Below are 22,582 nucleotides of genomic sequence, written 5' to 3'. Positions count from 1 at the left end.
CCTGGTTCCCACAGTGTGACGAGGAGCCTACACTACCAGCTGATACGGTCTGACTGAATGTCTCATGGCTTGTCTTTTTAGCTGGCTCCTGTACTACCAAGAGGACATTGCTAATAACCAGTGTGTGTTAGAAGAAGGCCTCTATGCTGACCTTACTTCCTGTGGCTGCTCAACATCTAAAGTCAAATCCCTTAAGCCCATTGACTATGTAAGTACTTTGCCGAATGTATAAGACTTTTTCTTGTCTCGTTTCATTACCACGAATGAGAATGTGAAGTTGGAAGAAATGATACATGGGCAAAGATGAAAATTTGAGTAATTTACTTGTGGACTGTAAAATTGAGATTCACTTGTGAATTCCAACCAATATGCGATATTGATATTTTCCTTTTTTTTTTTTTTTTTGATCAGGAATGCTAATCTCAGGATCTAAAGTATTGGGTTGTCAGAAAAATCATGATGCATTTTTGTAACAAAAAACAGAAAAAATACATCATGACTTTTCCAACAACCCAATAATATAGGCCTGAGCTTAAATCCCAGTCTGATACTTTAACCAGTTTGGGTGACATTGGTAAACTTACTTAGTTTCCTCATCTATAAAAGATAAGAGTACTTTATTTTATTTTTTTAAACACTGCTTTACTTTTTTTTTTTTAAGATTTTATTGGGGAATTGGGGAAGGGGAACAGCCAAGTTGTTGTCCTTCAATCTTAGTTGTGGAGGGCGCAGCAAGCTCAGCTCCAAGTCTAGTTGCACCACTCAGCTCAAGGTGCCGAGTTCAATCTTAGTTGCAGGTGGGCGTAGACACCATCCCATGCGGGAGTTAAACTGGAAGCCTTGTTGTTAAGAGTGCATGCACTATCCTCTGAGTCACCTGGGTGGCAGCTCAGCTCAAGGTGCTGAGTTCTATCTTTAGTTGCGGGTGGGCGTAGCCCACCATTCCATGCGGGAGTCGAACAGGCAACCTTGTTAGGAGCATTGCTCTCACCAACTGAGCCATCCTGCCACCTGTTGGCAGCTCAGTGGCAGCTCAGCTCGAGCACGGCTCACTGGCCCATTTGGGAATTTAACCAGCGGCCCTGTTGCTCAGAGTTCGCACTCATGAGCTAGCTCTTAACCAACTGAGCCACTCGACCAGCCCAAGAGAACTTTTGAGGCCACTGGTATATTAAATAAGATGATGGTTGTAAAATGCCCAACCCCTGGTGAGCACTTGATAAGTGTTAGCTGTTAGTATCATGGTTGTAATTGTTACAGCTGCTTAATAAAAATAATAATATGATTGTTTCATTATTAAATCACATAACAATTTGCCCTGCAGGTTTACAATGTTACTTTAGGGCATGGACCACCACTGGTATTGATTTCAAACCTTGTTTTGGGGGAAGTAGGGCTTTCCTGCCTGTTGTGTGCAGAATTGTCTGGGTCACCTTGGAGGTCCATATTAATGGAGTACGTGGTTTCTCCTTTCTATCGTACTTAGAATTTTAAATGTGAGAAAAACAGGGTCGCTGCTCTGGGGCACCAGTTCTGGGCTCCTGATTAGCAGTGTGTGTGCAGAGGAAGAAGTGAGGATTTGGGGTATTTTCCAGATGTCTAGCTGTGAGGATTTCCTAGGAGCATTTGGTGAGAGCTAAGATTTATGCCGAGATGGTTCAAAGCCCTGCACTGTGGTTGGAGTGACTCATACCCTTCAGCCACAGCTGACTTCAAGGATAATGGCCATACTCAGGATCTTTGATCACAGCCCAAGCAATGTAGGCTTATTACACAGGGCATTCCTGGATAGAGTATTCTTGGTATCGGGCTAAAAATAGAGCCTTGGCTGAGGAACAAGAATAGAAATAGAATCCTTGGTCTCTCTCAGTGCCCCTTAGACACTTGGAAAAACTAAGTGGCTACTGATGCTTCCTGTCTGTGGGAGGAAAACTGGTTGAAAAAAGAATGTGGTCTGGTCAGTCTTCCCAGGTATTGATAAGGCTGAAAAGGGCATTGCAAAGTAGTCTACATTTACTGGGAAAGAAATTTTCTTAGGGATTTTTAGTGGTCAGACCAGCAGACAGGTAATTATTTGGTATTAATTCTAAAAGCAAAATAGGTAGTTCGAAATGTGAAAGTACCTTCTTGAAAGGAATTTACAGGACTGATGCAGAGAGTTCAACTCCTAAATTTCTAAGGAGGGTATTTTAGAAACAGAGTCAAAATGAATGAGTATTACTGTTTTTCTTTGAAGAGTTACAATTCTTTTACATCTAGGAAGTCAAAAATGAATAATTCAAATTCGTAGTGAAAACAGAAATGTTTTAATGTAAGTTGTGTGGTTGCATGTCCCAGTTTTGGTTCAGTGGAATCTAGGTGGTGTACGCAAAGGTGCCTCCTGGGAAGGATTTGAGAGCTATAGCCTTTTCCCTCCAAGAACTGACTAAAGAGTATGTTCATTTTATGTAAGGACAGCACTTTCATTTTCTTAATGCCTTTGCATGGCGTGCTTTAATATGTTTACACAGTAGGTTTGATGTTGAAACAGAAGGAGTATGAGGTGAGCTTGGGCATGCCCAGCAATCACCCACAGATTGACCATGAAGAGGCCTTAGCGGGGAGCATTTCCTTGGTGAAGCCAGCCATGCTTTACCCCGGTGGCCCCAAAGCTCCGAGTTGGTCAGACATAGGAAACTGATATACAGTATAAACCAGGAGGTCAACTAGGTAGTTTGTACTAGGTGGATTCTAGTAATGGAATTCTGTCTTGGACATTTTTCTGACTCTCTGAGAGAACATGGGAAGCTGACTTAGTCATCAGAAGGTTATTTATGAAACATAGATATGGGTAAAATGAAGTGGATATTTTGAGATTAGCTGACCTGGGCTAACATTCCCCACAAAAGAGCCTCCTCCCCCACCCCCAGGTCCAGCTGCTCACTTTCTCCAGATTCTGTGTCTTCTTTCCCTGTAAATTGCTAGACACATTCTTATCCATGCTGCTTCTATGATCCTTCCGTATCCCCTCTCCCCCTACTGCGATCTTACTTAAGGATTGATGTGCCTTTTTCTGTAGACTTGTTAATACCACTCCAGTGTGATTGGGCCACAATCCGGTGTGATCGTGGATTCATTCCAGGATATGTCTCGGCCCAGTTGAGTTGACATTCCATATATATGAGCTAATCCTTTGACCTCACTTTTTTATTAGTTAAAACTGTAGAATTCTGAGGGTGTTACTTATAGTTGGCATTCCCAGATGTGCTGTGACTTAATGCTGAAGTGTCCTAATGGAGTCTTAAGCCTTTATCTTCATACAAGATCAGTATGTTTTGCAGTGACAGTTTGCTCCAGGCTGATTGCTCTTTGTGCAGACAAATGTCACATTCCAGCGGTACATAGATGCATAATTTGCAGTCATTTTACAGGGAAAAAAGCTGGGAGCATACTTTGTAGTTTTGCTTCTCACTAATGTGACCTTGGGCAGGTCAAGTTATTGCACTAAGTTTACTCATATGTAAATAAACTGTTAAAACAAGTATTTTTGATTCTTTGACAGCCTCCAGCTCTGTTGCAAATAAGTATCCTGGGAATATGTCTAATTGAAAATGAAAAAGAATATCTATTCAACCTTAGGACTCACATGGTCTGAGGGAATAAGGTGGTATATTAGCTTTCAATAAGGTTATGCCATATAACAGTCCCCAAAACAGTGGATTAGGAGCTGGCAGTGGGTGGAAAAACTAAACAAAATGTTTTAAGTATTGGCCTAGTAGCATCTGGGTTAACCTGCTTTTACCATGTTTCGTGGGAGCAGCAGTCCACGCATTGCTGCTTCACTGACTCCACGGTGGCTTGGCATGGCAGTCGGCCACCTTTGAAGTAATAATCCAGTTCTGGCAGGCATAAGTCGGCAAAGCAAAAGAAACATCATAACAGGAGGTTCTAGAAAGACTTCAGATGAAATGATGATGGTGATGACATAAATGATGTTAACAGGTCGAATAAGAATTGGCAGGTCATTCTATGCACGAGTACAGAATAAGGTGCGCAGCTATAAATAGAAGACTGTAAATCCAGCCACAGGATGAAAGGAAGCCATGAGTTTATAAAAGCGTGGAAGAGTTTGGTTACTGTTCAGTTTTCAACTGAACCCACATATATTTAATATTTAGCTGTTGTGCACATTTTGAAAATGAAGGCCAACAGAAACTTATAGTAAACATCAACTTCCTAGTCAGACATTTGAAGCATGTCCCTTTAAATTCAGGCAGAAGACCAAGATCTGCACTATCATCACGTCTACTCAACGTTATCCTGGAGTCCTAGCCACTTTTATAAGATTAAAACAAAGAATAGTATAAAGGAAGAAACAAAATTGTCAACTCATGACTCTAATAATAGTTATTAGGGTCAATGTGCATTTTTGAAAGTTGCAGAATTACAAGAATAAATAGCAATTAAACCACATGGTACTTAGGAATAAATCTAACACAAGGCAAGTGAGTCCTATATGGAGAAAACTATAAAAACTTCATTGAAGAATATAGAAGGTGGAGAGATATAAGCTTTTATAGATGAAGAGACTCAATATTGTTGTGGTGTTCCCCCAACTAATACAATTTCAGGCAAAATGCTAACAGAATTTTTTGTCTTTTTTTTAGGGGGGTTGGGTGGTGTACGGTGGTAAAACATGAGAAGCTTATCTTAAAATTAATTTTTAAAAAATAAGGCTCCAAAATAGCTAAGGTATTTTTTAAGAATAGGCAAGATCACTTGTCCTACCAAATACCTATTGCCTCGTATATCAATAAGAATTAAGATAGTAGGCATTGGTACAAGGAGAGACAAATAGAGCAGTGGAACAGGACAGAGTAGAAGAAACTGACCTACATAAAGAAGGGAATTTGTAAGGTGACAGAAATAGCATTCTAGTGGGCTGTTATGATCTGTTAAATAAATGGTATTGAGACAATTGGCACTTTACATGGAAAAAGATAGTTAGAATGCTGTTTTACTCCAAACACAAAAATGTGTTCCAGATGGATTAACGGCAGCCTAAATGTGAAAAGCAAACTTGAAAACTTAGAAGAAAATATAGAAAACTATCCTAATGATACTGAAATAGGATAGATTTAATCACAAAACTTACAAGTCAATAAGAGAAGAGAAAGGGCAAATATATCAGTTTCCTCTTGCTGCTATAACAAATTACCACGAACTTAGTATTTAACAGAAACTATCTTAGAGTTCTGGCAGTCAGAAGTCCTAAAAAAGGTCTTCCTGGGGTAAAATAAAGGTGTCTGACTGCATTCCTTCTGGGAGATGCTGGGGGGGAGACTGTGTCCTGACCTTTTCCAGTTTCTAGAGGCCCCCAGGTTACTTGGCACATGAACCGCCTCCATCTTCAGAGCGCATCGCTGTAACTTCTGCTCTCTCTCTTTTCTCCCTGACCCTCCTGCCTCCCTCTTATATGGACTCTTGTGATTATATTAGGTCAATCTGCATAATCCAGACTAATATCCCCAACTCAAGATTCCTAACTCTTAATCACATCTGCAAAGTCCCTTTGACCATGTCAAGTAACATTCACAGGTTCTAGGGATTAGAATGTGGACATTTTCGGGGGATGGAGGTGGAGGTGGGAGAACATTCATCATGCAGCCTACCACAGCAGGCCACAGATTAGGAGAATATATTTGTAGCCCTTATAGCCTGCAGAGGTTTAATGTGCAGAACATAAAAAGAACCCTTTCGGGCTGGCCTAGTGGCGCGTTGGTTAAGAGCTGGCTTGGGACACCAGAGGGCCCCAGTTCGGACATATGAGGGCCAGTGACACTGCCCTCTACAGTTAAGATGCTGAACAGCAGCTCAACCTGGAGCTGGGCTGCCATGAGTCACCGGCGACAGTGTAGGCTGCAGCCCTTGCTGCAGTGGGTTGCTATGGGCTACTGTGTATAGCCAGCAGCCAGCGTGAGCGGCCAGCAGCCGCTGTGAGTGGCCGTCCAGAGGCTGGTGACTGATCTGCCTCGTTTAAAAACAAAAAACAAACAAACAAAAACACCCTTTCAAATCAGCGGAGGAAAAAAGAAAGTCCTGTTCCCAAACTCGGCAGAGGATATGAATAGGCAGTTCATAGAAGAGAGAAGAAATGGTTACGGACATTCAAAAGATGTTCAACCTCACTAGTGACCAAGTAAACATACATTAAAATAACTAGGTAATGTTACCTTACGTTAGATACAAACATTTGAAAAGCTGACAACACCAAAGCATGGTTTAGTGGAATAGTGGGATTATTCATACACAGCTAGTAGTGGAGTGTTATTTGTGATGGCGGGGGAAGAAAAAGGAGGATGTTTGTTACAGCACTAATGGATGAAACAAACCGCAGCAGGATCCTACAAGGAAATGCAACACAGTAGTTACAGTGAGTGAAGGTGAGCTACTTATATTACTACTGATGTTACAGTGAGATAAATGTACACAGTAAGACACATTGCTGTGAAATAAAAAAACAAAGGATGCATAACCATTAGTAAAGTATAAAAACATGAGCTGGAAGGTTTCATAACGACTTCAGCGTAATGGTTACCTCTAGGGACAGGGGGAGTTAAAATTTGGCTGTACCTGTTATGTTTTACTTATACAATTTGATACACCTACACTAAAATTAAGATGTATTACATTTGGGTGTTGGGTCCATTGTCATCTATGTATTATTTATTCTTTTTGAAATGTTTTATAACTTTTTTTAAGAAGGTGAAAAAAAGGACCAGTTAGAAAGGTAGATCTGTAATGCAACTGATTTTCTAAGCCAAATGAAAGAGGTTCTGTGAGGAGGATTATAGTTCACTGGTGAAGAGTTTGGTTTTGGAGTCTGGCAGACCATGACCTGTTAGCTGCGTGACCGGGGCACGCTTCTGACCACTCTGTGCCTCAACTTTCTCTTCTAATTAAATGTGAGGATTAAATGAGCTATTGCATAGTAAGCCTTTAGCACACGATAAGTACTCACTATTATAACAGCTCATAGACAGTAATTATTGTGCAACATCAAGACTTGATAGGCTGAAGGCATTTATATGATTTTGTTTTAAATAGGCCAAACTTAGAAGACGCCATATTAGAGTCTTATTAGAGATTTACGAGCCTTTTAAATTTTCATTATTTCAAATAACCTTTTTTGCCAACACACTGTTTGGTATTTCTCTGGAATGGAGTGGTATTTGAGGTCTACATTATGGTTACTTTCCTGGATTTCAGTTCATTTACTCTTAGCTTTTTAGCCGTGGTTCGTTTGGCAGAGATTGGGGTGAAGTAATACCATCGGGCTGTACAGCTATGGCTGTTCTGAGTGGCTGATTGCTAGATATTTTTAAAATAATATAACATGTTATAGACAGAATCTAACCAATTAACATAACCCTGACGTACTATCAACATGAGGTACTTTTCCATACAGGCAGTGATTTGAAACTCAAAGAACTTTTCCAGTGCCAAAGTACAAGTCTGTATAGTTTTTTAAAATGTCAAAAATTAAGGGCTGGCCAAGTGGCTCAGTTGATTAAGAGCTCACTCAAGAGTTTGAGCTCTGAGCAACAGGGTCGCCGGTTCAATTCCTGGCCCAAGCTGAGCTGCTGCTGAGCTGCCAACAGGTGGCAGAATGGCTCAGCTAAAAAAAACCAACAACAAAAAATGTCAAAAATTAGTAGTCACTCAGATTTAAAAATTGTATTGAATTATATTGAAGATGTGTTGACAGAAATGCAGTCCTACTAACAGCATACTTGTACCCGGGTGTCAGCTTCCAAGTGAGAAGCCAGGGCCTCACTCTTGTTGATCTGGTAGAGTGGCTAAGAATAGGGGTTGTACATAGTGCCCAGCTGAGCAAGATGAAATCAAGTGCTTCAGATAGTATCACACCTGCCAATCAGAAACATTCCCCACGATGAAAGTACTGTTACTTAGAACATGTTAGAACCATAGTGTAGGGGGTATGAACGCAGGCTCTGGGGCTGTACTGTTCAGGTTAAAATGCCAGCTCTCTCACTTACTGTGTATGACCTGTGCCTTGATTCTTCATCTGCAGAGTGGGGAGAATCACGGTAACCACAAAAAAGGGACGTTGTATGGATTAAATGCGTGAAGACAGTTCTGCAGTTGCTAATCTGAATGTATTTGGGGATTTGGAATTTTTCACATTTTAAGCAGTAATATGGTTCTATATGGCATATAAGAAAACACTCCCAGGTGACTTCTGGCCAGCATCCCATAATTAGACACATTCCTGTTTCTTTAGCAAAATATAGTCATAGCTACACAAATTGAATAAATATTATAAATAGTATTCTACTTATATTCAGGTCAAGTTTTGCCCAATGAATTGGGAACAAATTGGGGTTTTAGAGCTTTTGGTATTTATACTATATGTAAATAAGGGATTATGACTAGATGGGGGGGAGGTGATGCCCAACACTTATTAAGTGATATATATGTTATTACTATTATTGTCATTATTAGTTTATGGGTTGAGGAGGAATGATGAGTCTTTTTTATTTTCTTATTGAAAGTTCATTTACACAGTTTGTTCAAGTATTCTCTTTCTTAACCACATCCTCTTTTTTTTTTTTTAAGATTTTTATTGGGGAATTGGGGGATGGGAACAGTGCTGGAAAATTGGAGGAAGGGGGAACAGACAAGTTGCTGTCCTTTAGTTCTTCAGTCTAGTTGTGGAGGACGTTGCTTCACTGGCCCAAGGTGGCACCATCATTGCGCTCTTCCCGGGTGAGGCAGATCAGTCGCCGGTCTCTGGACGGCCACTCATGGCAGCTGCCGGCTACACACAGTAGCCCATTGGCAACCCACTGCAGCCCAGCTCCGGGTTGAGCTGCTGTTCAGCATCTTAGCTGTAGAGGGCAGTGTCACTGGCCCTCATATGTGGGATCTGAACCGGGGCCCTCTGGCGTCCCAAGCCAACTCTTAACCAACCCAACGTGCCACTCAGCCGGCCCCCACATCCTCTTTTTAGAAACTGTATCCTCTTTGCATGGCTTAGACTTGACCCAGCAGGAATGTCCTGTTACTGCTGACACCTAAGAAGGGCCTTTGGCCCCACACGGCTGGCTCTCTGCTAAGTTAACAAGGACTGACACCAAGAGATTTGTAGTACTCAAATTGTAATTAAATTCTGGTGGTTTCTATTGTCCTTGAAAGGTTCAGGTTACTATGACACCTTTGGTTTTGAAGACTACTAATAGTTTATATCTCTTCCTACTGTTGTGTTTGAAAATCTATCAGAAAAATACAATTTTAAAATAGTTCTTCTGAATGATTACCTATAACCACCCCACCATCTTGCCCTCACTGGCACTTATGTTGACCCTCATAATCTTCCTATCCTTTAAGTACATTTATACATCAAGTATAGTTATAAATTTAAGTACATCTATAAATTAACGACCATTTAAATAAAAGCCTTTTAAATAGATAAAAATCAAGTTAAATACCAACCCTCTGGTGGGAGGGAATGACTTTAAGCTTAGAAACAGTCCATGTTCTCAAAGGAGAAGTTTGGAAGATTGGATCACCTGATGATACCCCGTTGTTGTTATTCCTGCTAATAGTGGAGGATGGGATATTTGTACATTAGTCGATCATATTTATGCCTTGCTTCATGCTATTGGTTTATGTTCTTTGCCCATTTATATATTGAGTCGCTTAGAGCACCCTTCATGATTTATATAAACTCATAAAAATATCTGTCTTTTTTTACAGTTTTTTCTCAAACTCACTGCATATCATTTTTAAACTTTTTTTTGTGATCCCCTCTGTCAAACTTCTCGTCGTTTCCTTAAGATAAATTTCTAGATGTAGAATTTCTAAGCCGTCTTTGAATTGGGAGTGAATTTGATGGAGTTGGAGGGATAATGGCAGCCTTTTAAAAATGTCTTTGTGGGCATCCTGCAAAAGGAAGAGGAAAATGTACACAGGTGCTGTTTTTCTTAGAACAATGCTTAGCATTGAAATTACATTTCTATTATAATCTTTTAATTTTTTCCCACTGGGCTTTAAAACAGTTACATTGTGACAGCACTAAATGCCTCTGAAAGCAGTAGGGGTCTGTCGCTCTTCCCACAGCAAAGGCGACAGCGCGAGTGTGGCTGATGGTTGGTGCGAGCCCTGGCCACGCTCCTTGCCTGTCTGTCCTCCCTTACAACTTGAAAGTCAACACATAGCAAAGAGTGTGAAGAGGCCAGCTGAAATGCTGTCTAAAAAGCTCAAGGGAGAAGATGTTGGAAAAGTCCAACAATAAGGTCAGGGCTGATCTGTGGCGAGCGATTGTCCATTCATTTTCAGTCACCAGTTTCGATGGGTAATTTAGAGCCTGCTATCGGCTGCGTTTCTAACCTGCTGTTCTGGACTCCTGTAAGTACATTTATTCTATGCACTGGAGGGATACTTCCAGCTTTTTATTTTGCAGATAGCAGAAGAGATGCCTAATCATGCCTGCGGTCCCTCAGTAGTAGCTTAGCGAGTAGAGACAAATTTCTATTCCTGACCCAGTCGATGGCACTTACTGAAGAGAAATCAGTGCTCCTGGGCCGCCTTTCTACTCTCAGCTTGCTGTCTCACTGCACAGTCATCATTTCATTCTTTCCCAGCATCCTCTAATTCCTAACTGGGCACTATCCAATACCCTGGCACTAGCCTCATGTGGTCATTGAAATTTAGATAAATTAAAATTACATCAAATGAATTAACCTCTTGGTCACACGAGCCACACTGCAAGTGCTCAGTGGCCGCCTGTGGCTAGCAGTGACGTGTGGAGGAGCACACACACACAATACCCCTATCACTGCAGAAAGTTCTGTTTGGGCATTGTTTCAGACTTTCCCCGGTCAGCAGGCAACTTTTGCCACGCGATGTAAAGAGAACATTACTCACACGCTTACCTATTTTAAAAACCTGGGAATGTCTCAGCATCCTTTTTCCATGATTTTATTCCTGGATTGATTCTAGTCCAAGGTTCTGGGCTGATGGGTTGGACCGCTCACCTTCCCCTCGAACCGTCCCTCGTTGTGCATTTTTCAGCTTTCTGTTCTGTTATCACCTTCCGCTGAGCTCACAGTGCTTGTAGGCCACTTGCGCATTTCCCTCCTTCTCTGCACCAAACTCTTCTAATTAATAGCTTGTATGCCCCATCTGCAATTTCTCACCACTCATGCCTCTGCCCTTACAACCTAGATTTTACTGATCATCTCCTACAAGCTGCTCAAACAGTTGCCTTTTAGGTTACCAGCTGCCTCCTGGTTGTCACACCCAAATGCCTCATCGCAGTCACCCTCGTCCTCAGCGCCGCAGAAGTGTTGGACACTTACTATTTTCTTTCCCCTTTACGTCCATGACGCTTTCTCTTTCGGCTCTCCTCTCCCAGTGCGTTGGTTCAGGCATCTCCACAGGCTCACCGCTTATCAGCACCCATCTTTGTGTGTCACCTTCTCACGTTTCCATTTCCTCACCCCATAGCTGGCTCCAGTTGTCACCCAGATTCTGAGAGTTCCCAAACTTATCTTTACAGGTGATTTTCCCCTGGACTCCAGATCAGAAGGTCCAGTGTTTGTTGGACATCTTTGTTAAGATGATCTTGCCTCTATCTCAACATTAAAACACCTGTTTCTAAGTATAAGGTCTTAGCTCCTGGGCGAGAACTTACATATGACAAGTTATATATGACAAGTTATACCAGCCTCCCCCCAGCCATCTCTTCATGGTTTTCACGTTTTTCTCCCTCACTCATTCCATTTGCTTATCATGTCTCTCTTATCACTGTGGCGGTTTTCCTGGCCACCCCTTCTTCACCATTCCACACCTGTCCCCCACGTGACGTCTGGCTCTTTGTCTTTCGCTTCGACTATTCTTCCCGTGTGCTGGCACTTTCATTTCCGTTCTCTCCTTCCTTATGTTGCCAGATACAGTTCCTGAAAGCCATTTTTTTAAAAATAGTACACACATATACATGCAAACATATGCATAATAATTACCAATTTATTAAGTTTTGAATAAGTAATACACTCCTGTGTTTCAAAACTCAGAAAGTACCAAAAGGCATGCCGGGAACAGCCTGGCTCCCACTTGCCATTTATCCTTTCACATCTCTCCTCCTGACGGGAGTCATGGTGCATTTTAAAGAAACTTTTATTTTTTAAAGAAAAAATTTAATGTATGTACAAGCACATACATGCATGTATGCATGTGCATACACTTCCCTTCTTTTCGTCTTGGTAGCGTAGGAGGTATGCTGTTCTACACTTGGTGAAGAATGTATCTTAAATACCTTTCATAAAGATCTCTTTGTTCTTTTTTACAGCTGTAAAAAATTCCTGTGTGAATGTACCCTAATTTACTTAGTCAGTCCCTCTTGATGGACATTTAAGTCATGCTCCATCCTTCGCTATTCCAGACACTGCTGCAAAGAACAATGCTTTCAAAATTCATTTTGCTGTCTCTCATGTGACCTGCAGGTCAGCTGTGAGTCAGCTGTGTGACTGTTTGATGGCCGTGCATTGACCATCCACAGTCCCTGCTGCTAGTGCTCTGCTCCTCATGCACCAAGTTACAGTACCTCAGCCCAGCCCAGTCACCAGTCCAAAAGCCTTCAAGGACTTCCCCCTGGCAGTGAATCCGTCTCTTCCTGTCAGTGTCGGAGAAGCAGCAGGCAACTCCATACACAGTAGCCAACTGTCGGAGCGCTTGACACTGTTTCCTGTTGGACTCGAGTCCAGCTGAATGGGTCTATTATTCTTGCTGTCCCCCTTCCTTTGCACAGAGTGCCTTCCCTCCTTCTCTCTTGGCCCGTCCAAATCCATTGCTCACATGCTACCACATCCACGAAACTTCCTTGATTCCTGCTCTTTTCTGCTAAAAATAATCTGTCCTTCCACTGAGGACTCTCACAGGGCCTGTCCTTGTCTACCCTGGATTACGTTATAATATCTGCAATTCTCCTAATTTAGCTACTAGTTAGCATGCTTCAAACACAAGAATGGTGGCCTGTTTTGAGTTCTCATCCCCCAAAAGCCTCCTAGCATGGTGTCTTGCATATACTAACGAATGAAAGAGCGATATTGATTCGATTCTTTTCTGACATGAAGGTTTGGGGGAATAACTTTGAATGCAGGAATCACCCGTCCTTGTGCATTCTGGCTTATTGTTAAATTCAAAATGCCTTTTTCTGTCTCCTGGGAAAGTTTATAAGAGCCTAGAGCCATCAAGTCTGCATTCTCAGCGACTGCTTGTGTGGCCTCCTGGGAAATGAGGGTGCCGTTCCATTCCGTGTTTATTCTGTTGCCAGCTAAAAGCATTAGCAGGATGAAAATGTGGTCCGTGTTAGCACAACTAGCCCTTAACATGTGATTGGAACCAGGTGTCTGTTTTTATTATGAGATTAAGATTATTTTTCCAATATTTCAGTTTTAATTGACAGAAAGCTGAACAAAAATTAATAGACTGTAATCTTGCCACTGCAGTTTTGACTATAACATCTTCTAGAGGATAGAGCAGAAAACTATTATATGTGTGTTTGAGAATACAGTGGATCAAGGGTACCGCCTGCATTCTAACTGGGACGTCACTAAGGAGTGGCCACCCTGTATGGTGATGCTTTCTCTTTCTTGTGTTGTTAGGTTTTTGAAGAGCCCTCTGTCAGCCTTTTTGCTCTGGAACATTGTGAGGGAAGAGAGTTACATCTAGAAGAGGCCGTGAACTCTGTTCTGAACAAGGACCTGCACTTCTACACCCAGTCTGTGTGGGTAAAAAGTGGACTGTAAGTATGGAGAAAGGCTTGCACTGGTCCAGTCCCTATTTTAGGACAGAGTTGCAAAGTTGCTTTTTAATCCCCCCTATTGCTGTTGTTTTTTGATCTGGTGGTGCTCTTACAACTTTTATCTCTCAGTATAATAGTAGTTTCTGTTTAAGAGAAGACGGTGGATCACGTCCAGTATGTAGTAGTTTGCAGTGGTTTGGGGGGAAGAGCCCTTTGGGAGAGAACTGCTGCCCCATGTTCAGTGCATGTGTCATCGAGTCAGTCGATCAGATGACAGTAACCAGTTGAACCCACTTTCTTTCCAGAAATCTAATGAAATCAGCAACTTTGGTTGAGCCTATTGACTGGTTAAGACAAGTGACTGTAAGACCAGTAGTGTTTTGCTGTACTTTGATTTGACTCTTTGTTTGTTCTAGAGCTATTTGCTCCAGGGTACTCATTTTCGTGCTGTATCTCGGTGTGACCTCAGGCCTGCCAAGCAGTGGTCTTCAGGTTGCCAGTCAGGGGGTATCCATGTTGTGTGGAGCCTACACTTTTTTTACAATCTGGGGAGGCTACTTTAAGAAAAGAAATAAATAAATTAAGGACACATAAATTAGGCATGAACTTTGCATGTTTATTTAGAACAAAAGTGGTAAGAGGCGTTGCAAATGAAGGGCCCTGAAGCTGAAGCTAAATTTGCTTCCTGAAAAATCTGCCTCTCAAGCCATTTCTCGAGGGGGGCATGTCAGCCTGTGCCTCTCCCTGCACTGTTGGTGTGTTGGTACCAAAAGTCAATGAAAGAACACACGTAGCTCTCGATGATTAACATAAAGATGCCTGGTTTTATTTCTTAGAACTCTCAAATTCTGTGATAATCAACTCTGAATGTTTAAATATCTGGGAATAATGAAAGAGAAAGCCAAGAATATAAATTCACTTGAAAATTAAATCAACTATTATAATAAATGGTATTCATATTATTCACATATATAGAAGTTTAAGTTTCTTTCTGCAAAGCATTTCACATCGTTTGGTGTTTATTAAGCGTAATTTGATTTCCTCTAAGGATAATAATCCCCATATTATATTCCAGTATATTATTTACCACTTAACTGTTTGAATTTCATGTCCCTGTGATATAAGACTTTCACAGCATTTTCATACGTTTCTTTGTTTTATATTCCTAAATGGAATTGATATTTATTGACTTGTCTCTGAAAACTTCTCACCATCGTATTTCGCTCTTGTAGAAAGCTGGTGCCACTTTACCTTGACTTTCTTACTTCTTTTCTTTATTATTCAACTATTCTCACTGTTCTGGACTCTCTGTAAGAGAATTGGTACAGAGGGTAAGGAATAGTGAAGGCTGTCTGAGGTTTTTCTACACTACAGTTGGTGTATAGAATACTACTTAATGCACAGCCAGCTCTACCCTCAGTGAAAAAGTTTTATTTAATCCCTGTATCATTCCATGTCTCTGATCCGTGATGGTAATGAGGGCCTTGCTTTAGTGCACCGCCCCACACAGCTTTTCAGCTGTGCAGTTCATTTGGGTTAATTTATAACAAGGTACAGCTTATTAAAACCTTTCCTAGATTTTATAATGGAAACTTGCCCACCTATTTAAAGAATCCGCAAAGCTAGAGAGGTATAAGTCTTTCCACGGGCATGCTGTTCATACACCCATAATGTGGCCAAGCCTGGTCTCAGGTGTGGGCAACAGGAGTGCTTTGTGTGAACCAAGCAAAGCAGCTGCCTCGTCCTCTACACACTTTCTGAAAGTGCTATTTGAGGGGACCTTGAGTCCTGCTGAGAATTTCAGATCCTCTTGGCGACTCCTGCTTACTCTCCTTACCCGTCCAGCTTAAAACAGGGCTTTGCAGACTTTTCCTGTAAGGGGCGGGATGGTCTTTCCAGTTTGTGGGTCATGTCTGTCATGACCCACAAGTTCAAAAACTATTGAATTTGTCATTGTAGTGGAAAAGCAACCAGTGTTAATCCATAAAGGCAGAGGCGTGACTGTGACCCCTTCACTAAGTCTTGAGACTCCAGACACTTGCCTCGAAGCTCTGTACACTTGCACACACTTGAACGTGGCCCGAGGGGAAGGCCCCCAGGGTACTGAGAAGGATTTGCAAGGGAGCCAGGCCTTGGGAAAGGTGAGACAGGATTTCAATGGATGACCTTAAGTCGTTCTTGGGGGCCTTAGAGAAGCCGTGGAAAGCATGTCTGGAGGGGTCACTGGAGCGGCCTGGAGTGGCCCTGAAGGAGACGTGATGACGAGCATACGAGTGGAAGAGGGAACTAGTGTCTTTTAACTGGGTAGTACTAAGAGGTTACAGCCTATCTTTTAATATGAAATTGTAATGAAAAATGACTTAATATTACCAAAGGAACACAGAATTTTAGAGTAGGGGGAAGCTTGGTTTGGAAGTAAGGAGACCAGAATCCTAACTGGAATTTCAGTCTTCTGAGCCCCAGGCCAATGGGCTTTCTCCTAGTCATCCCCGCTTCTTCTGTTAAAAATAGAATTACGTACTTTTTTCTTTAAAAGAAATCTACAAACCTAGATGTTTTGAAGAATGAACCTGTGTGGTATAAGGATTGTCTTTTGTTTGGAAATACCCCTTTTTTTTTTGTTTTTTTTCCTACCCTCATATAGGTGGATAGCTTACGAAGGATCCAATTTCTTGGGGAGGCAAATCCTACTTGAGCCCAATGAGATCCCGAATTGGACAGCATTCAGTGGATGGAAAACAATTGGTTCCCTCCGTCCTATGAAGCAGGTAAGAAGAACCACAGGATCCAAAATAGCTCGATTTTCTAGTAAGAATGTCATGAACCACAGCATCTGAAATAACGACCATGTCACTTAGTTTGCCATTTTTATACCAGAGGGAGTGGATTAGGATGGGAAATATTGTAGATTTTAATCAATTCATACAATTGTGTCTAAGGTCAATGTTGGATTTTTTATTTTTAGCCTTAAGCCCAAAATCTTATTGACCATGTTCACTTTCCATGGAAAATTAAGGTATCATAAGCTCTGGCAAGCAATAGAAACAAGAGCGGACTCTAAGACTGCTATAGTTTTATTTTCTAAGTATTTGGATTTTTCCCCCTACTTACATAATACTCAGGATGGGTCCTGGCAATTTAGTTCAAATTGTACTTACTGCACACCTACTGCTTGTCAGTCTTCTGTTCAAACGCTTCCCACTGCACTTAGGATTCCATCTGAGCTCTTGCAGCGCGGCCTGTGGGACTTGGCCCCCCATTGCTTCTCCAGCCTCATCTACCCCCCACCACACCCCCATCTCCTCCTCACTCACATGGCTGCCTCACATGCGCCAATATGCAGAGTGCTTTCCCACTCAGGCTCTCAACACAGGCTGTGCCCTCTGTCTAGAAGGTTCTCCCCTTTCTTTGCCTGGCTAGTTCTTATGCATCTCTCTAAATCCAGCGTATGATGTCTCAGGTCCTCAAGGATGCCTCTTTCACCCTCGTTCCCAATCTAAGTTAGATCCAAAAAGACCTGGTTCTTTTTCTGCAAGACACTGCATGTGGTTTGTAACCTTATAGTTATAGTTGGATGAGGTGCTTTCTCACTCTGTGGCAAGCCCTGTGCTGGCAGGGGCTGTGTATATTTTGCTTACTGCTCTACCCCCAATGCCTGTCAAAATGTCTGGTGCATCACAGGAGCTCAGGGACTATTTGTTTAAGGAAGGAAGGAAAGTAAAAATTGATAAATGAATGTCTGACCTTATGCAAAGAATTATGGAAGGTATAAGGACAGACATGATGTCTGCTTTATTGGTGCTGACATTTTGGGGTAGAATATCCAACTCAAAATAGAAATATCAAATGCAAAACAATGTGTAATCATCAAAAAGCCACAGGCAACGCCTGGTTCAGAGAAAAGAAGTAGAAACATGTGTGGAAATGGTGGGAGGCGTCAGCGCGTGGGAAGCCCACGCTAGGCTGTCGGGTGCAGTGTTCAATGGATGCCATTTGGACTGCTCTCCAGTACCTTTAGGAACTGTTTCTCACTTGATTCCAACAATAGTCCTTTAAAGTGGGTGTTATTATTCCATTTCGTAGATGAAAAAATAGGCTCAGAGAAGTAAAGCAAATTGGCAAGTCATCTAAGTGTCAGAAGCAGGATTTGAACCCGAACCTATCGTGCTCTAAAATTTGTGTTCTTAAGCAACCACACCCTACTTTCCTCCAAAATAAGATCAGTATTTTCAGAATGCCACCTTCAGAATGTTCCAGACACCAAGCTCCCTGTGGCATAGCTGATGTAAGTGCTGAGGCTCTGATGTTCAGATCTGACATATTAAATGTTAAGTAGATGATAGCCGATAAAAAAGGAACCTAACTGGTCTTGCTGCCTGCCCCCTTCTCTCTCTCTCTCTCTCTCACCCCCCCGCTCATTCCCACCGTTTTTGTTGCTTCAAATCCTAGCTCTGCCACTTGTAAGCAGTGTGACTTTGGGTGAGTCACTTCATTTCCTGGCACTTCGGATTTCAGCTCACTGGTGAGACAGTGTCCGTATCGTGTACCTCTAGGTGTCCTTGTCAGGATTAAATAGACAGTGTATGTAAAGAGCCTGGCACAACATCCGGCTCGTATTACTATGGCAACACATTTATTCCGAAAGTTTATTATTGACAGTGTCCCTGGAGAGAATCAGAGATGCTCTTCTGAGGGTTACTAAACATTAGTGGGCGTTCCTGGCAGAGTGTGTGGTACAGGATTCCATGACCTTCACATCTTGCTTATTCCTCACTCCTGTCACAAGGGATGATGGATAATCCCACTGCAAAGCCATGGGAAAAAGCAAGGCAGAAGTGGGAATTCCGTGTAACTTTTACCAACTGTTGGGTTGTTGGAAAAGTCATGACGTATTTTTTCTGTTTTTTGTTGCAAAAATGCGTCATGACTTTTCCAACAACCCAATATATAATCATGCTTAATGCTATGCTTTTAGAAACTTTAGAAGTTAGATGTGGAGAATATATTTCTCACTTTTAAAATGTGATTTCTTGCTGGGGAAGGATGTCCCTGCCCCATTATTCAGGGTCCTGAGAATGAAAGATATTAATAGCTAGAAGAGCCACAAATTTTACATAGAAGTTTTTTTGACAGTTCACATTATCTGTGTTGTTATTCTTGCATTTGTGCTTTAGAAACTACTTGGTTCCTATTCTGGTTAAACATTTAATTTCAAAATAATATTTTAACAGAGATTATTTTCTCTATTGTTTATTTAAGGCCACAGCTTTGAAACCCAGCAAAGGAATTTGGGTTTCTAAAACAGTATTATAGGTCATATTTCCTTTTTGGTAAAGTTATTGCTGCTGCTTTAGTTCATATTTTTGTCTAGAAATTCATTTAAATAATTAAAACGTGATCCTCTTTGACATTGGGAATTAGTAAGTCACTAAGCCACTTATAATGCATATCAGTGTTTTAAGTATAATTACAGAGGAGTCAGACTACAAATGTGTAATAAGGGAAATTAGTACCTCGCTTGAGTTAATTGATTAAAACTGCGATGTTTTTACCTTACATAATTGGAACTCTGTCCTCTGTGAAGGTCACGCCCGTTTTCTTACATGTACAAGGTAAGGAAACTAATAAAGATACACTGAAGCCTCCAGAATTAATAACTGCAGTGGGAGACCAGGCTGAGTTATAAAAATTTAAGTGCATTACTGTTGCATTATAAGCGTGGACATTGTGGTTTGAAATATTTCAAACTTTTTGCCAAGCAGAGGTCTTCTTCACATGCTTTAAATGATCAGATAAACATTTGTCCATTTAAATGGCGTAAGTGCTCGGAATGTTTATTTCCTTAGGAAGGCTAAACATGGCAGCAATTTACCAAAGTCCAACTGGCCTCATGTTGATCTAAGCTTCAAAATTGTAGAATTGTCACAGTTAGTCTTACCCTGATACCTTGTTAAATTTACCGAGCACTTGTGTTTCTCAGAGTGAGAGTGCTCCCTTATTAAACAACTGACCATTTTCACTATCTAGCAAGGTTTCCATTGGGATGCCAACCCCGGACCCAAGGTAGGGGTGTTGGGCATCCTGTGTTTTATTACATTAAGACTGGAGGTGTAAGTCACGGGGCTGAGAACAGTTTCTGTGGCGCTTCAGTCAGGTGCTAGCCTTTCATCATCTTATGTAACTCACACTGGCACCTTTGGAACTGCTCTTATTCCATGTCAAAGAGGAGTGAATGCATTTCAGCCCCCGCCTTAGAGCATTCTGGGTAAGTGGGAGGGTTTCTGGTGCAGACAGACTTTGTTTCTCCACATCTGTGTTAGCCTCATAAAAGTGGGGTCATAATTATACTTTCTTAAAGGGTTGTTCTGGTTATTAAATCTGGCAGGTAATGCAATGGCCCAGAAAGCATTTAGCACACTGTTTGACATATACTAAGCCCTTGATAAATACTAGGTATGATCCTTAGAGAGAAGCCTTAGGTTTTACTATTTTAAAACTTCCCATATATAGTCCAGGTCCAGGGGATGAAGTTACCCAGTTTTTGAATATCTAAGAAGTTAATAAACATTAACTAAAGCAAGGTCTCTTCCTTTTAAGTATAAAGGTCAACAAAGGATAACTGTAAACAGATTACCACAGCAACTAGGCCCCTCAGCTACCTGGCTCTTTTCAGACCTGCCGTAGCAGCCATCCGGCCCTTAGTCACAGCTCAGGACTGTATGTCTCATTACTGTACGGTCTTTGCTAAGTTGCTCGTAGATGCTTGCAGGTGGTACCCTGCCCTCAGTCCTACTCCCCTGCCTCCCCAAGCACAGCCAGGGCAGCGGAGTTATTGAATTAAACCATCAATTCCCTAATTCTTCACCACCCCGTGGCACCTGGAGTTCTAGTGAATGAAAGTACTACATTTACTTGTCCAAAGGACATCTTCCAGGAACGTATAAGAGAGATTGTACAGTTTATGCTTCATGCCCAGTGGTCTAAGGATTTGTCCATTAATTAATGCATTTTTTCTAAAGGGAGTAAGACTGAAATTGATAGAAAGGGAATTCCGTCAGCTCTCACTTCTCCTCCAAGCTTTCCCTCTTTGGGAGGACTGATTTCCAGATTCAAAAGGTGTTTTCCCTAAACCTCTGTTTCTCCCCTCATAGCCTGCAGTGTACATTAGAATCAGGAACCGAGCGCAGAACGAGTACCTGACAGTCACTGGGAACGTCGCTGACACAAGGGCAACATCTGTATGCGTGTCTCCCTACAGTGGGAAGAATACGCAGATCTGGCACTACTGTCGAGGACTCTTCAAATCTAAGGTGACTCACACCATACCCCCCGTTTGGTTTTGGGCTTTTTATTTTGGAAACTAGAATCTTGCCAAGTCAAATGGCATGATAAAATAATGCAACTTCCTAGGAACAGTTTGTTGCATGATTATATAAATACTGGTATGTATACCACTAAAGCATTTAAGTGAACTGGGCTTAGAGAATTTTTTTATCTAGATCAGCGGTTCTCAACCTGTGGGTCGCGACCCCTTTAGGAGTCGAACGACCCTTTCACAGGGGTCACCTAAGACCATCGGAAAACAAAAAGATATTTACATTATGATTCATAACAGTAGCAAAATTACAGTTATAGAGTAGCAACAAAAATAATTTTACGGTTGGGTGTCACCACAACATGAGGAACTGTATTAAGGGGTCGCGGCATTAGAAAGGTTGAGAACCGCTGATCTAGAATATCCATTTTCTCGTTTGAAGTCAAAACTAAGGTGATCCCATACTATGGATATGCCAAAATGATTTTTTTCAAACCAATGACAAAAGTCACCTGGATCCAAATTAAACAGTGTGCTTTTTTTGGTGAGAAGTTCCTTTACAGCCCAGATAAAATCAGCTATCCTTGTTATTGTAAATGTGGTGCAACCTCCTCATTTTCAAAATACACAGTGAAATAGTAGAACAAGCAGCTGTTGGAGAAAGCCTAGAAGATAAAACGTAGATTTCTGTTTTTCTGTGACCCCTCCATTATGTTTGATGCTATGGAGAATAGAATACCAGTTTAAAAACATTACAACTGTGTTTTACTGTCTCACCAGTAGATTTACCTGCTTTGTTCTCATGTTTCAACAAAAATGAAAAGCATTTAAAAGTAATTATTGTTGGATATCTAGCACATCGCCCTGTTTTTATAAGAAAACCAAGCTCAACCTAATACACTTAAGCTAACAGGGAGTTAACATTTAATTCCAATTCAGCAAACATTTATTGAACATCTGTTGTCATCTGTTGTCAGATGTAGGTGTCCTTTTTAAAACAAGTACCTCTATTTCAGGTTTATTTCTGTACCATTTCCTCCTCTCAACCATTAAAAAAAAAAAAAAAGCTTACTGAAGTGATAATTATGCTGAATAGTATTCTTTTCAGATAAGACGTAGTCACGTAATGTCTGTGATTTGTTCTCATGAAAGAAAAGGGACCCAATTCCATTTGTCTTAGCAAACACAGTACTACCGATGTATTTCTTCACCCTTGTAGGCCAGTGATACGTGCCTTGATGTAATTGGTGGCCGGGACATGCCCGGAGCTAAAGTAGCCCTGTGGCCTGAACATGGGCAGTTCCGGCAGAAGTGGAGACTGAACAGAAACGGAACCATCAGCTCCTATCTCAGTGACCAACTTGTCCTTGATGTTAAAGGTGGGCCTGTGATGAAACCCAGCGTGCTGTGTTTCTGGAGACCATTTTAAGTTGCAAGCCTCTTCCCTCCTGAGTAACACA

General features: G+C 41.5%; 1 protein-coding gene across 1 annotated transcript in view; it reads left to right on the top strand.

Moving 5' to 3' along the window:
• The window catches only part of CRYBG3 (crystallin beta-gamma domain containing 3), a 108,012-nt gene that overhangs the window by 82,996 nt on the left and 2,434 nt on the right, over nucleotides 1-22,582 (top strand). The window contains exons 17-21 of the mRNA XM_019628218.1: nucleotides 82-208; nucleotides 13,668-13,807; nucleotides 16,452-16,575; nucleotides 20,959-21,117; nucleotides 22,342-22,501. Coding sequence (XP_019483763.1) covers nucleotides 82-208; nucleotides 13,668-13,807; nucleotides 16,452-16,575; nucleotides 20,959-21,117; nucleotides 22,342-22,501 — 710 coding nt within the window. The remainder of the gene's footprint in view (nucleotides 1-81; nucleotides 209-13,667; nucleotides 13,808-16,451; nucleotides 16,576-20,958; nucleotides 21,118-22,341; nucleotides 22,502-22,582) is intronic.

This window comes from Hipposideros armiger, unplaced genomic scaffold (assembly GCF_001890085.2).
Source record: "Hipposideros armiger isolate ML-2016 unplaced genomic scaffold, ASM189008v1 scaffold_760, whole genome shotgun sequence".
NCBI classification, from domain to species: domain Eukaryota; kingdom Metazoa; phylum Chordata; class Mammalia; order Chiroptera; family Hipposideridae; genus Hipposideros; species Hipposideros armiger.
Note: the sequence above shows the minus strand (reverse complement) of the source record. Positions and strands in the feature narration are given on the sequence as shown.